This window comes from Hibiscus syriacus, unplaced genomic scaffold, assembly GCF_006381635.1.
Source record: "Hibiscus syriacus cultivar Baekdansim isolate YM2019G1 unplaced genomic scaffold, ASM638163v2 tig00003041_pilon, whole genome shotgun sequence".
NCBI classification, from domain to species: domain Eukaryota; kingdom Viridiplantae; phylum Streptophyta; class Magnoliopsida; order Malvales; family Malvaceae; genus Hibiscus; species Hibiscus syriacus.
Window position 1 is genome coordinate 10,373,900 of NW_024061960.1, and position 16,722 is coordinate 10,390,621.

General features: G+C 33.2%; 2 protein-coding genes across 2 annotated transcripts; both read left to right on the top strand.

Annotated features, from left to right (window-relative positions):
• Window positions 1-4,905: 4,905 nt before the first annotated feature.
• LOC120173249 lies at window positions 4,906-12,523 on the top strand. Its single transcript, XM_039180470.1, has 10 exons — window positions 4,906-4,998; window positions 5,317-5,383; window positions 6,331-6,584; window positions 8,282-8,867; window positions 9,279-9,935; window positions 10,175-10,615; window positions 11,326-11,520; window positions 11,700-11,756; window positions 12,166-12,228; window positions 12,310-12,523. The coding sequence occupies exons 1-10, from the start codon at window positions 4,967-4,969 to the stop codon at window positions 12,391-12,393; spliced, it is 2,436 nt and encodes an 811-aa protein (XP_039036401.1). The 5' UTR covers window positions 4,906-4,966; the 3' UTR covers window positions 12,394-12,523.
• A 1,567-nt stretch (window positions 12,524-14,090) lies between these two features.
• On the top strand, window positions 14,091-16,203 carry LOC120173288 (thioredoxin domain-containing protein 9 homolog). The gene is made up of 4 exons (XM_039180495.1): window positions 14,091-14,234; window positions 14,312-14,587; window positions 15,489-15,647; window positions 15,757-16,203. The coding sequence occupies exons 1-4, from the start codon at window positions 14,211-14,213 to the stop codon at window positions 15,928-15,930; spliced, it is 633 nt and encodes a 210-aa protein (XP_039036426.1). The 5' UTR covers window positions 14,091-14,210; the 3' UTR covers window positions 15,931-16,203.
• Window positions 16,204-16,722: the final 519 nt, after the last annotated feature.

Here is a 16,722-nt window from a genome sequence, read left to right on the forward strand (position 1 = left end):
TCAAGACTTACCCCTTCTCTCGATCGCTTCCAGACCCTTGATCGCGTCAACCCTCGACCCAGAGAACTTCACACCCAAAGCCTCACCCACCGAAAGAGACACCTCCGCTTCCGAACCAGAAGTTGATTTTCCATCGGAACACCCAATCAAATTCAAAACCCCACTGCCCTTTTGCTCTACATGTAAATCGAAGCCAATTGATTTCTTTTTAGAAGTAGCAGTGATTCTTGTAGAAGCTTTCTACCTCGGACGCAACGACCCCTTCATTATGTGTTTGCGAGAAAAAACTATGGGAATAGCGTTACTTTGATGCTTAAATGACCCGGGAGACCCAAAATCACCTTCTTGATAACCGACCAAATTTGCTGCATCAGCTAATTTGAGAGAAGAGATTTCTTCAATCTGCACGTCCTGGAGCCTTGAGCTATGGGAAATGGACTTTTCCACCCAAGAATTATCCAAATCTCTGTTGATTGACATAAACCCAAAACTGTCATCAACGACCTTATACCCGGGCCCAAAATTAGAAACTACAGGGACATCGTGAAGCCTGTCTACAGAATCAGCACTATGCACCGCCAAAGCTTCTGTCTGTTTCACTCCATGTTCCAACGCACCGTTGACTTGAACACTCATCTGACTTACTGGATTGACTAGTTCCATCACATTACACCCTTTCACCAAAACTGGACCTGCTACATTTTCATCCTCGAAAGCCAAATCCTCATCATCTCTCACGATCGGTGAACAACACTTTCCTCCACCCACTAATGTCCCATCTATGAAAGTTCTGGTTTCCTCCTGCAACTCAGTACTAATTTTGATTGTATAAACAATCCCCATGAAAAAGATGAGAACTTTTTCTGGAATCATTGACTCATATTTCACTTCCAGCAGGATCTTGGCAACATCGAAACGATCATGGTTTTTAGTTTCGTCGTCGATCATTAGAACTTTCCCCCACCGGCTACCAATATCTGAAAAAAACTTCACACTCCATATAGCTAATGGAATGTCCTTCAACGAAACCCAAATCTTGACCTTTACTTTGTTCTCAAAACCTTCCAGTAATTCTAGCTCATCAAACCATGTTTGTAACCATTCATCTCGACATGACCAGCACGCTTGACGATCTTGACCATCTTGAAATTGAACAATCACTAATAAATCGTGCCAAGGGCTAACCTTCACATCAAATCCTTCAGCTCTAAAAGCTGTTTGAACAATGTCTTCATTGAAACTGTTCTTGATTTTACCCACCAAACTACACTCCATCCACGATAAGGCTTGTTTAGGAATGATAATATTTCTGTTGGATGCCTTGTCTCTACTGAAGAGATTTGGCCCTCTATCCTCTCCAATGTTTAAATAAATTAACCCCTCAAATGACCCCCTTGCATAACCTGTTTTCGCCCTTCCATCTCATGAAAATCTCCATCACCGCCCTTTACTCCTCCCACAACTTCCTTGAAAGATCTTAAATCCCTTAACGCTGGCTTCCATACTTTAACGTCTCTCTTAACTGTAACCCCCTCATATTATTATAAGCAAACACCTTATCATGAAACACTTTAATCTTAAAACCATCCAACACCCTACCATTCGCTCTAATAATTGTTGTGTTCGCTTCAGATTTCTTCCTGAACCTGACAAATGCAAATGTAGAATCCGCGTACAGCCTTTTCCTACTATTATACGCAATAAAAACATCAATCACTACACCATACTCTTGAAATGCTTCCTTAAGAGCTGGAACACTGATCCTTTTGCTAACATTGTTTATGAAGATCGTGAAAAAGTTGGAAACTTGTACTTTTCTCTCGCCTGAGAAAACCATACTCTTAACCTGATATAGTGGATAGAAACATCAATCACTACTGTCTATTTTTATTTAATGCTTGCGTTGTTATATAAACGAACATGTTCATAAAGTTAAACGAAAACTAAATGAATATATTCACGAATGTCAAAAGAATATATTCATGAACGCTAAACGAATATATTCGCGAATATTTAAACGAACATGTTCACGAACGTTAAACGAACATGTTCACGAACGTTAAACGAACTAACACGAACATTATCAAATATAAATAAACGAACACGAACCGAACATGAAAACCTTAAAAAATTAACTAAAAAATTAACGAACAAACATGAACACACCATTGTTTGTTCAAGCTCGATTCAATTACACCTTTAGGTATTTGTTACAGTGCATGTGAAACTTGTTACGTCGACGTGATGAGTTCTATAAAATATATTAAAAAATTAAAACTTGTCACATGGACGTGACTAAGTTTTACAAATGTTGTAACAAACGTTGCAGATCCCAAAATAATTTCCAAATTATCCTATTAAACTAAATAATTTATCCACTTAGATTATTAAACTGATTTTGTCAAAATTAGTTAATGCGCTAACCCCGTTAATGTTTTATTACCCATTTTCCATTCTTATTTCATTTATTTGATTATATAAATTTATTTAGCCATCATATTAAAATGACCCTAACGCTTATTATTTTCTCTAAAGAATCCTTTGTTCTCTTTCTTTTTATTTTTTGATTAGTAGACAGTGATATTAGTTTTGTTGTTGATTGTCATCACCGTTTTTTTTTACTTTTATTTAGTATTTTTACTTTTTTATATATAATAATTCTATCTTTATGGTACGATTTTTTCTGTCTTCATGAAATGTTTTTTTTATTTTATTTTTTATTTGTTTGGTTGTTTTTGTAATTTATTTTTTTAGTTTTATATTTGACATTGTTGCGACTGATTAAGATAATGTTCATTTGTTATCCTGCTGATGTTCTATGTTTTGGGCTCTCGAATTAGATTAGGATACGTAACTTGCATTTATAGATGGTTTTCTCACGATACGTGGCTCTGATTTGCATTTGTCAGTGGTCTTTTAATAGTTTAATCTCATGTTGTGGTTTGTTTGCGTACCAATCAGATTTGTTCATGTCTACATATTATTCGATTTTTTTGAATGAGTTTTTAACCTTTTCATTGTTTAATTTATATATGATCTTAAGTGACTAATTTTTTTTGTCTTAATGGTTATAGAAGAATATCCTTAATATGTATTTAGTTTATGATTTCAGTTGTAAGCCCTCATTTTAATATTGGATTTTTTATAATAATAAAATTAGCTCTTTTTTCTATTAAAAATATATTTATCATGTTAGTGTTTTTATTAATGATTAATAATTAGTGATACAATTAATAATATATAAATTATTTAATTATTTTATTAAAAAATATTAATTTGATAATTTAATTAAAATTTATTCTACAATTAAATGATTACTCAAATAGTTAACCTAATAAAATGAGAAATTCGAGATTTGATAGTGATTGTTGTAGAAGAAAAGAGGCCCACAGTCCCACAGGTCAGTGAATCGAGCCCAACCTAAAAGCAAAACAATGAGGCAGCTAAGCTGAGGTTGAACATTGGGCCATTAATCATGACATTTAAGACTGGTCAAGCAATTACTAAACATTATATACGAACCAATCGACTTCAACGGTTATTTTTTGTTTGATATTCTTTGACGTCTCAATTCAAATGTCGTGTATGAATGGATATAAACATTTAGATTCAAATGATTGAAATCTTTTGAACATATATCATTACATATTCTAGACTAATAAAAAATTTACTCAAGTCGTTGGATTTTTTATAATTAAATTATTTTATTTAAATGTAATTAAATTCTTAAGTTTTATGTAATTTTTTAGTATTATATATATTTTAATGGCCAAAGTAGGGCTGTAAATGAGATGAGACAGATCGTGAGCTACTCGAGATCGACTCGATCAAGGCTCAATAAATACTCGGATCGAATGGACTCGACTCGAGATCAAGCTCGACTCGAGTCCTTAACGAACCGAAACTAGCTACTTGATATTTAACTCGAAAAGCTCGTGAGTAGCTCAAAAATATAAATATATTAAAATTTTATTTTTTTAACAATAAATCACTAATAATATTAATATTTATGTATTGATTTTTTTAAAATACAGTAAGATTTTCATGTATTTAAAGTTCAGGTTCGAGTTTGAGTTTGAGGCTTCAATCGAGTTAAGTTTAAGATTTTTTTTTTCATTTCGAGCCTTTTCGAGCTGCTCACGAGCTTCAGTTAAGGATTTCGAGTTCGATTCGAGCTTGAAAATTTTAAGCTCACGAGTTTTCGAGTCGAGTCAAGCTCTATTTCAGAGTTTTCGAGTTGAGTCGAGCTCGACTCGACTCGTTTACACCCCTAGGCCAAATGATGATTGTTATTCTTAGAAGTTTTGGATTTGAGCATAACATCTGTAGAGATGTTTAAGCGTTTATTCTCAAATAATTAAAAATATTTAAATAAATAATATATTATAATCATATCAAATTAATAAATAATTATAATAACATAATATGAGTATATATTAATTAAAAAGAAATAAAATATAACATGTTAGTTTATTTTTTGATTAAAATATTTTAAAGTCTATGAATATTGAAATTAAAAAAATGAATTTCATCATTTAATTTTTTATTAATTTTAAAATTCAATAAAATAAATTTTAGTATCCATTTATAAATTTTTAACTTTTAAATTAATAATTTGCCATTAAACTTTAATTATTATTTTATTATATTTCATGATTAATAAAATATAAAAAGGTCATGAAAAAATGTTGGAGGAGCTGACAGTGTGGGGCCTAACCCACTCATGCGTTATAGTCTTACAGATAAGTAAATTAGTAACTTAAGCGTTACCCATTTTGCATTTTTATCCTCCTTTTTTCCAATATTGCCAATCTGATTCTCTGTATTTTTCTCTTATATGTTCAACTAAAGCAGCCAAATACAATTACTCCATAAATCTTTGAACAAATATGTAAAAGTTAGCTGCTACTTTTCTCACTAATTATTTTATATCTTAAATCTAAAATTTTCGAAGAGTTGAATCGCTATGCCCATCAAAATCTCAGCCTTGGCAACAATGTAAGTCTTAGTTTTTGGTTTTAATCATTTTTTTATATCTTAAATCTATTTCTTTATGCGGTGGATTTCACTTTTATCGTCTCAGTTACTGATTGTTTTTCTTGCTAGATTTTAAGTTTTCTTTTCGTGAAAACCTAAAATTTCTAGCTCGAAATGATCAGATGTTAACATGCAACCTTAGTTATTGATCACTTCTTTAATTTCCCCTCTAATCGTATTGCTTTCTTCGTATTCCTGCCTTTTATTATGAATCGCTTCTCCGTTGAGTTGTCGTATAGATTTTTTCTAAAATTTTGATACTGATGAATTTGGTTGCAGATACATTGAATCATGCAGGAGGCATGCTGTTACACCGAGCACTGTATTTTTATCTGCTCTATTTAAGGTTTGTCCTGATAAGTAATTCTTAAATTTTAATGACTAAGTCGTATGAAGTTGCATGTATTTTTTATATTTTCCAATGCTTTGTAATTAACTCTGAGTGTTGAGAATTTAGATTAATGTTCTTGGAGGAAACTCCATCAGAGCTACTGATCACTGGACGAAGAACCTCAAATTGGCTTGACAGGCTTGTGATTTTTCTGATCAATCAGTCATGCTATCGGTGTTTTTTCAATTGCAATGTTGAATTTAAGAACTAGAAAGTTGAATATTCTTCACAGCTGCGTTATCTTGTGAGTTGTGCTTTAGTTATCCTACTGAGAGAGCAAGAAAAATGTTTGGCATTATGATTAATCTTTTCAAGTTCTTTGCTCAGACTTGTTTCAGATAGTAGTAGGTAAGGAAGGAATAATTTCTATTGTTAGAAATAGTGTGATCGAGATGTTATAGGAGTTGGATTTTGGGGGTTCAGTCTTGTTACAAAGTGTTTGATTGCTCACAGTGTGGGTAATCGTCCATCTAAAGCCCGGGGATGTTGTTATGGTTATTCATCTATTATCACACATGGAGTGATGCTTCTTGGTGAATCCTTTAGGTGTGTCTATTATGGTGGCATGGGGTTTGACACCCTTTGGTACTATTGCGCAAGTCTCATTGGTGAAAGATGGCAAGCTGTTATATAAAGTCTAATTTGAATGTTTTTAACCTAATATCATATCTGAAGTTTTGGCTTGAAAGACCGCATCCTTCTTTATCAAATGTGGTGAAGAGAGATCAATTTCTATGGTTAAATATGATAATCACTAACCGCATTTTCTTCACTCCGCCTTAGATTTCTTGTGCTGAAGAACATCAAGATTCTTTCTTTTTTGGGTGACTGTCTATAATTCTTTTCCTGATGGCTGTGCAAGTTAAATCTGATAAATATCTTTTTTTGGTTGAACATTTCAGGCTGATGTTCTTAGATCCCATCATGAGGTATGTGTACTGGAGATTTTATTGGACCATATGAAGGATATTGATTTTCACCCACTCCTTGAAGTGACTATGAGAATCAGTGAATCTGAGATTGAAGCTGTTGATGTGCTCAATGAATCATCTTGTGCATTGAGTGGAGAATATGCTTTGTTACTGATGCGATCTATTGGTCAGAAACTTCGAATAGTTGATCTCCAGGATTTATCATTTGGGAAAGACTTCTTGCGGTATAACAGTGTTTATTATGCATTAATATCCAGCAAAGTATCTGATTCAATACTTGTTTAAACGTGTCAGAATTTTTAATGTCCTACGTAAGAGCACTCCCTGTACTAGTGGAGATCTGCTTTGCAGTAGAATATTTTCGACATTCGGTTATTTTTGGTATTTGCCTTTTGTTTTATTTTGAATGATTCAATATTAATGGTTTTGTTTGAAAAAGTATCTTTTGACGTTAGCATTCGAGTGCAATAATTGGATGTGTTCAAATTGTAAGAAGGTGGTGGTAGAAAAGAGATGAGGTTCTAATTCTCATTTTTGAATTTTGTTCTATGAGTTCTAATAACTTGGTTCCTTTGTTAATTGCTTGGTACAATATTTTGAAGGTGATATATTCATTTGACATTTTTTTCTAAATAACAACAGTCTAGTAGGGACAAAGAGAGTGCAGGTTTGTATGAATCTTAAGGTATTTATGGTAAGTTCAAAATTCAACTAGGGTAGGGTAGGGTAGGGGGGTCATTGTAGTTGCACCATATGATAAAAATCAAGGAGTGAAGATGATAATCAACATAACGGGAGATTGACAAATACATTTAACTCTTCATTGAATTATAAGGAAACCAGTGAGTACTGTATAGTCATGAGTTAATTTTATCGATATATCGTGTAATCTTGTTGAAACAACAGTTACTGAAGATTTAGATGGGCTTCCTTTCTTGATAGTTCCCTCCGTATTTCTATAGTTGCCAGAGGATATTAGGATGAAATCCTGAATCAATTCGACTAGAAAAAGGATAAATGAATTTAAGCTAATTTCTATTTTTTAAAGAACCTACAACCTTTTAATGCTAGTTAAGAGTAAGATTGAGTATATATTTCACATATTTTCATTCAATAATTTTGATGATTTTTCTGTTCTATTTTATTTTGCATCTTCAAGATAAACTTCCTTAATGGGGTACATAATCTCACCGTATATTATGAATGCTTTTGGAAGAAGCATGCAGGTGATCCTTGCGGAAAAAAGTCAATGTTGTCAAAGAAATTAAAGTACCCTCTAGATCTTGATCATATAGTTTTCCTTTAGCTATAAGTGGCTATTATTTGTCGTTTAGTTATAGTTGAATCGGCTTAGAAGGGATATCACTTGTCGTTTAGTTATATTTTGATCGACCAAGATGTGGATATCACTTATCATTTAGTTATATTTGGATTGCCTTAGATGGGTTTTTCACTTGTAGTTTAGTTATATTTGGACCGGCTTAGATGGGAATATCACTTGTTTAGTTATATTAGGATTGGCTTAGATGGAGATATAATTTTGTCAAATTGTCTTTAGAAAGATTTGGTTCTTTTTCTCCTTCTCTATTCCCCTCACCTGCCCCCTCTATAAAAACTCTGTTTGATATATAGATTGCTATACGATCCTAGGTTGTTTAATTCTGAGAAGGTGCTTGAAAATGATGATTTTTTGGGGTAAAATATTATGTTAAATTTAGGTTCTCCTTCTCTCTCTATTTTTCTTAAGTTATCGTTTTGTAAGTTATGTTATACTTTCGTAATTACTGCACCAAGTGTTTGTGCTATCTAGATTATGCATGTTAAGATAGTAGCTTTAGTTCTATCGGATAATTTTGTGAAGTTAACTAAACCGTTTTATGTGTCTTTGATTTTTTTAAACTAATTTGAGTTATACGACCAGGGATCTTTCTCATCGAGGTCTACAGTGCCAAGTTCTAAACTTGAGGTCTTCGCATTTTCGAAAGCTCAACTTGGTCGGTGAATTTATGTGGCTGCACTCCCTTAACCTTGACTATAGCACTACTCTCAGTAGCTTCCGGGAGGATTGTTTTTCTTGCATGCCGAATCTGATTTGTCTCTCAATGTGTGAGACCAGAATTTCCAACTTATGGACTACAATTGCAGCAGTTTCCAAACTTCAGTCATTGGAGGAGCTTAGGTTTCAAAATTGGTTATGCTGCAATGATGTTGGATCCTCTGGATCATCCATTGGTTATTATCAGACTGGACCCAGTCAGCTGAGCAGTGCATCTTTACCTGGGCTGGCAACTGCTAGTCTTGATTTACTTGTAGATCTTGATGTCATGACTGAACATGCAATAAGAAATTTGCTTCCATTCAGTATGAATCAGAATTTTCAAAGCACAAATGAGGACTCTTCAGATGATAGCGAAATAGATTTTTCTATTCACATAGAGAATTCTGACATGGACTTGTCATCCAATCCACCTCCTGGGTGGAACAGAGAAATTAATCATATAAGTGAGGTGAATCTATGGCCTCTAATCACTGGTTTCTTGATCTGTTTTGATGATTTGTGAGGTATTAAGGTGCTAAAAAAAAGGAAGTTATTAGTTTCTCCAAAGTTTGAAGTTATTTTAACGCTGGTAGTTATTATTTTTAGTATATTATTATCATTTCATAATCTTTGTCATAATATTAGGTGGTAATTCCTTTATTTTATAGGTTGGAAATGAATGAGAATATGTTGGGATTTATTTGTGGTGTTCAATCCAAATGCTTTAGATTGGGGAATGCATGAGGATATCGTGTTAGGATTTAGTTATGGTGTTCAATCTAAATTCCTAATTGAGTGATTGACTGTGAGAGTTGTTCTCTGGAGGTGGAGCAATGGATTATCCTTGTCTTGTTTAATGTCGTTCTGATTCATTTGACAGGTTTCTTCTGTTGCATTATCAAATCAAAATGGAGAAGAGTCTTCTGAAGGTGCTTCCTCAAGGAATGTTGCAGATGTTTCGTTTAAGTACATTTCTGAACATGCTTCACCGATATGCTTTCAGAAACATTATAGGGAATACATGATAGCTTCAATACCGCAGTTGAAAGTTTTGGATAACTTACGTATCAGAAATATTGACAGAGAAATGGCTAATGTAACTTTTTTTAAACATTTTGAATACCTTCCTTATAGAAGAAACGATAAAGAAAATGTTGTTAGTATATTGCTGAAGCGTGAACTTAGAGCAAAGCACTCTAACTTACGAATACCAAAGCAAATGCCATTGGATCCTGCTGGGAAGTCGCAATATTTTTATACCCGATCTCTCTGTGCTGCAAAAATGGGGTCTTCAGCTTGGCCATGTCTGCATTCACTGTCTTTCACAGGCAGCAATGTGGGAGGTGAAATCCAGAGCTTTCGTCCAAGGCAGTTTGAGTATCATCCAACTAACTCCGGCCTAATGGTCTTTGGAACTTTAGATGGTGAAGTGGTTATTGTTAACCATGAAAAGCAGAAAATTGTTAGTTACATTCCTTCACTTGGAGCAATGAATAGTGTGTTGGGGCTCTGTTGGCTCAAGAAGTATCCCTCTAAGGTGAGTAAATACCATGATGTACTCCTAAGAGGTTAAATTCTAGTGCTCTCTAATTTCATAAACGCATTTCCCTATAAAACTTTATTTCCTTTTCCTTTTATGAAATTTATTGTTTTAGTAGAAAATTCACACTTACCGCTTTTAGAGATCTTAACAATTCTTTTAAATTTCATCCGTCCATGCCAACTCATTGAGTTATGGACTGTATTAAAATCTTTTCCTTTACCTTTTTCATTCAGCTGATAGCTGGTTCAGATAATGGCTCACTGAAGCTGTATGATGTTCAGCATTTCCCATCAACTTCCAACAGAATGCATGGTGGTTATGGCTCTGTCAACTTTGAAGAGTTTGACCAATTAACATCTGTTCATGTTAACTCTACGGATGAACTCTTTCTTGCAAGTGGGTACTCAAGAAACGTGGCTCTGTACGATATCAACAGCGGAAGACGGCTCCAAGTGTTCACTGATATGCACCAAGAACACATTAATGTAGTCAAGTTTTCGAACCATTCCCCAAATATTTTCGCCACTTCATCATTTGATCAGGATGTTAAAATGTGGGATTTGAGACAGAAGCCAACAACGCCATGCTACACAGCTTCAAGCTCTAAAGGAAATGTGATGATCTGCTTCTCTCCAGATGATCACTATCTTCTCGTCTCAGCCATTGACAATGAGGTAATTTTTGTAATAAATAATAGTATTAGTTTCAGTGTCCGTGGTAAACTTTTTCCTTGTATTCAGACATTGAGTTTCATACTTGGTCTATGAGTAAACTGTAAACCTGGTCCTTAAAAATATGGACTCGAAAATAATTGTTTGATCAGTATATAAAACCAATGTTTGGTGAGAATAAATTTAGATAGAAATTCCTTCTACGATTTTACTGCTTTCGGGAAAGATATTCCGTGAGTAAAGCTTGTGGTTTTCTTATGATAGTCATTTTCGTTTTTCACACATATTTCATTTTAGAGTTGCTTCTTACGTGTGCAAGAGGGTGGATTCAAGTTAAGCAGTCACTAATGCAAAGTTAGCTGACAGGTCTTACAGATTTCCACTTCAGTAGGGTCATAATTTGGGTACGGACTCTCGTGGTTGTGAAAGTGCCACCATATTGTACTTCTACGAGAATCTATAACTTGACAATCATTGGCCAAGACTTGCAAAACTCAATTGAAATGTGCCTTTTTTTTATCATTGCATTTGGGCCTTTTGGTTCAAGTTGGCTATCTTCTTTCTACAATTTAAAATTTGCATTACGTTCTATTTTAATTGTAATTTGTAAACATTTATTCCTTTTCTAAGTATATGCCATTTAAATGAAGCCTTTACTTTGATTTTCATATTGAAGTACATATTAGTATTATTTAACATGTTGACATTGACAGGTCAAACAGCTTCTGGCTGCTGATGGTAGCCTTCACCTGGAATTTAATATACCTTCTACTGGAAGCTCGCAGAATTACACTCGCTCCTATTATCTAAATGGTAAAGATTATATTATCAGTGGGAGCTGTGACGAACATGTTGTTCGTATCTGCTGTGCTCAAACTGGGAGGCGTCTCAGGGACATTTCCTTGGAGGTAACGTGCCTTTAAATTTGCACATGTTTTGGCCAATATCAATGATCTCTAATTTACGAAATATAGATCAGTGTAGAGACACTTGCCCAGCATAGACCAAAAATTGTAAGCTTCGGAGAGGTCAGTGTTTGTGTGTATCACCAAAAAGAGAGGGATATTAATGCATTTCACTTATGCAGGGAAAAGCTCCAGGGAGTTCAATGTTTGTGCAATCATTGAGGGGGGATCCCTTTAGGGTAAGTTCACTTTTTGTTTAAAACTTAATATATTTTGAATTTTTTTTGCGAATACTCGTTTTCTCGATTAGTTTACGTTTTGTTTTGCTCTTTGTTAAATGGAGCATTCATTACATGTCTAGGACCATGCCCTCTGCAGTAAATAAGATGTAGGTTTACCATGTTTGTCGTTCTTATAATTTATAAATCATTTAAAGAGCAGCCTGTCTTCTAGGAAGTTTCCTATATTAATAACAATCCGAATTGAATCATGTTTCAGCTTGTTGGACCATGATAACTAAATCCATATATTTTAGTGACTATCATTATATCTTATGGGTGAAATATTGTTTTTGGTGGTCTACAAACTTGGCATTTCCATTCAAGGTAGAATCTAACACTTGTTATTATCAATTTCAAATGTTCCCAGCCTTTCAACATGAGCATCCTGGCTGCCTATACTCGACCAAGCTCGAAATCCGAAATAGTCAAGGTATAGTATATCTCGGCGTGTTTTCTTTATATAGCAGGGTGTCTTGATCTTGAAAGTGATGGCGAGATCCCTTCTTTTCAGGTCAATTTGCTGGCTTCTTCAGTGTGTAGCAAGGAATCTTCTCCTGGTGGGAGCGCCTTCCCTTTCGATAATATGGGAGGTTAATTTGTGTAACACATACAAAAGCTCCCTTTCAATATGTTGAACAATCACAGTTCACAGGTTAGAACAGAGTAAATATTAAACTAACAAATATAAGCATTGTAAAATATATATAAGGATTATTTTCAAATATACAGACAATAAAGCTTTGTAACTTCACAAACTGAATTAAAAAATCGCCACGTGTCAATATGTGGCTATTTTTTAAATCTGGTTTGTGAAGTTAAACAGCTCAATTGTTAGTATATAGAATAAGAATCCAATATATAAATAATAATCTAAGTAACTTGAGTTGGACCGTCGGTTACTTTGGAACCTGTTCTTGAAAATGCAACCGTTGGGACTTTAATCCTTTTCTCATTGTTCTAAAGTCATGAATTCTTACAAGCTATATTAATTATTGTGCCAATGGTTATTGATATTTTTGTACTAAACTTTTCTGTTATTACTAATCATGCATGCACGTAACACATGATTTGTCATTTTCATTCGTTAACAAGTTTAATTTGCATGCTTTAGAGCCGGAAACAAAGTTAAATTTGTGTTTTTAAATTCGATTTAACTTAAATTCAGTCAAGTTTATTTAATAAAAATTACTTTGATTTTCTCAAGTTAAAAAAATAGGGTAAGGTACACTAGAAATTATTAAATTATATCAAAATGATTTTTTTCTCTCATTAAATTTTTATTTGATATAAAGTAGTCATTAAACTTATTTTGTCATAAAATGGTTATTGTAAAATATAAATAATAATAAATTGCAATAAATTTAAGGATTTTTAAACCGTCACTATACAAGAAAAATAATATAATATTTTTAATTGAAAACAAACAATTTAAGAGATTAACAATGATTAAAATTATGTAATTTTAAATTAGGAAAGGTTAAATTATTGATTTGTTTTAGATTGAAATTAAATTGGTAAATTCTATAAGTTTTAAGGATTAAGATTATTATTATTGTATTAGATTATATTACTATTTAATTTAAGTTTAATGATATTAATTTGAGTGGCATGTCTAAATAAAATATTTAAAATCATATAAATCCATAATAAAAATATTTTTAGAAATCAACATAAAAAAATGTCAAACCCATATTCCCATATGTAATGGGATATGGGAGGTAGGTAGTAGGCTGCCCAACGCCAGGTTGAGAGCAGATTCCATGAAAGATCTCCGGCAGTTAGAATTATGAATTGCCCACGGTGGGGTTCGATCCTACGACCACAAGGTTAAAAGCCTTGCACTATACCATTCTTAAATTATAATTTAAATATTAAAATATTTAAATCATTAAATCATATTGTTTTAATCAAATATTTCTGTCAATCAAGTCATAGATTCGAATATTAAATAAAACTTAAATATGCTCATAATTGTCAGTTTAAGTATTAAATATTAATTTAAATTTGACACCGATATATACAAAATACATTAAATAAAGTTTAAATATTATACATTAATTATACAGATAACTTAGATAAGACGTATTAAAAAAATAGTTCAATTGTTCAAGATGATAATTAGGCCAATAAAAGAAGTAGATTAAAATGATACTAATAGTTTGAAATTAAAATATTTTTAAGTTTTAGCACCAATATAGAATTTAGGTATAATTTGTGGGAGGTCTAGAGCAATTAACATTTTCCTTTTACCCAAATTTCTAAACATAAACGGCGTCGCTTTCATCATTAGGCCCGGTATATTCAGAAATTGAAGCGAAAAAAATATCCCCATCTCTCACGCACTCTCCGCTTCCCAAATTCAATTTTCTGATTTTTGAAATTCCAGCGAGGGGGAGAGACTGACAGAGATCAATGGATAATTCAAAGATTCAAGAGGTAACTTCAATTTAAATCCATAAGCTTTCCTTTTCAGGTTGTGGATCTTTAATTTGTCTTCTATTTTTTTTGTTCAGATCCTGGAGAAGCAGGTATTGACGGTGGCGAAGGCTGTGGAGGACAAGATCGATGAAGAGATTGCGGCGTTGGATCGAATCGACGACGACGATCTGGAGGCTATCAGAGAGCGGAGATTGCAGCAGATGAAGAAAATGGCGGAGAAACGGAGCCGTTGGATCGGTTTAGGCCACGGCGAATATTCTGAGATTCCAGCTGAAAAGGACTTCTTTTCTATCGTTAAAGCTAGTGAGCGAGTTGTCTGCCACTTCTACCGCGAAAACTGGCCCTGCAAGGTACTCGCCTTGTATATATCGTCTTCTTTTTTCTTTCATAGTTATTTGAAAGTCTAATTATGAATTTCGTTCGAATGCTTTTTGAAATTTGAGAAGTTAGTTTTATACAATAATTTGTTAAATTTTGGTTGTCATATTGTTCTAGAATTGAGAAATAAGACATGAGTCACGATGTTAGAGAACACAAACTTGAACTAAGGGCGACTAAAACTCGATTTTTCCGACTTGACTTGAATTCGAGTTGTAATTTCATAAACTCGATTATAAAATGCAACTCGAATAACTCGAATTTTATAGTAATTAGTGGATTGATTTTCAAGTTTGAGTTGAATCTCTCGACCCACTATGATATATGTATATGACATATGAAAAAATATAAAGAAATAGATATTATTCTATATGATTATAGAAAACCATTTGAATTGGAAGCAAATAGTATCATAATATTATAAATATTTACAATTAAATTTAAACATAAACTCGAAAAAATCAATCCGACTCGAAAAATTTCAAATCAAGTTTGAGTTATAAAATAAGACTCGTCAATTCGAATAACTCAAAACTTTATAATTCGACTCGACTTGATCGAACGATCACCCCTAACTTGAACTATTTGTGGTTGTTAATATGTTCCATATTAAACTAATTGTTTCTGACAAATTAAAGTAAATAATTTGTCGGTTTCCATAAAGTAAAGGGCTGAATTCATAATTGAACTTTATTCTAATTTCCTCATTAAACACTGAAATTATCTGAATAAATAAGAAAAAAATGGGGAAAGAAATGAACTAATGGAATCGAAAAGAAACTAATTAGTATGACTTTTTTCTTCATTATTTTGAAGTAGATTTGGAGATTAAGATAAGGCAAAACAATTCATCTTGTTTGAGTTGAATCGCAGGTGATGGACAAGCACTTGAGTGCATTGGCAAAGCAACATATAGAGACCCGTTTTGTAAAAATTCATGCTGAGAAAAGCCCATTCTTGGCTGAGAGGCTCAAGATTGTTGTTCTTCCTACACTTGCCCTTATAAAAAATGCCAAAGTCGATGATTATGTGGTATTGTTAATCTTATTTCCAACATCTAAGTTATAAATGTTAAAACATCTGATTTTTTTATCATTTTGGTTCCACGGTCGCTAATAGTTGACGAGGGTTTCTCTTGCAGGTTGGATTTGATGAGCTTGGTGGAACGGATGAGTTTTCCACTGAAGATTTGGAAGATAGATTGGCTAAAGCTCAAGTCATCTTCTCCGAAGGTGAATCATCATTGAAGCCTGGAACACAGAACAAAAGGAGTGTCCGACAAAACTATAACCCGGACTCCTCCGACTCAGATTAACTGCAGGTTTGTTTCAATTCATAAGCTTTCTATGTATGTTTTTCAAATGGACGTCAGTAGGATTCATCATCATCATTCCATCTTTTTTAAGTATTAAAAGCAAATTAAGAGAGTAATATTTGTTGTATGAGATCATTCAGTCATTTTGATATATACTTGATCTAATTTTGCTGTAATTTTTATATATGCCAAAATGGTTAACTGCTACATGATTGTACTATTTATACTCTTATCCATTTCGCATCGAATCATACACCGGGAGAGCTGAGTTAACCGTTATTCCATTATTATTTACAGATTTTGCTAATGAGTATCTTGAGAGCAACTTTTGAGGTTATTATAAATACTATGCCATTGGAAACTTCATCTTGGTTCTTCAAATATAATATGCCATCAATCCATTTTTCAAAGATTTACTTTTTGTACTTAGAAACTTCAATTTATATATATATATATATATATATTTTGGAAAACGTCAATTATTAGGTAAGTTCTTCCTATCACATCATATGGTCATTACCAATAATATCGTGCCACGTAAGCATTTTTTTTACACATCGGCTCTTCATCTCATCCTTAAACCAAAACCATCTGCTAAGCTTGTGCCTCTTTCTTGTTGTTCTCCTCCGTTTCTAAGTTCTAACAACCATCCTCGCCGATATGAGAGAAATAATTATTGCTCCATTTTACATGCTTTATTTGATGTGTCATTGGTTATGTGAACCAGTTCATTGCTAGGTTCAGAACTTGTGTTTGCTTGATGCTGTTAGTACCAAATTCTTGTTACTGCTT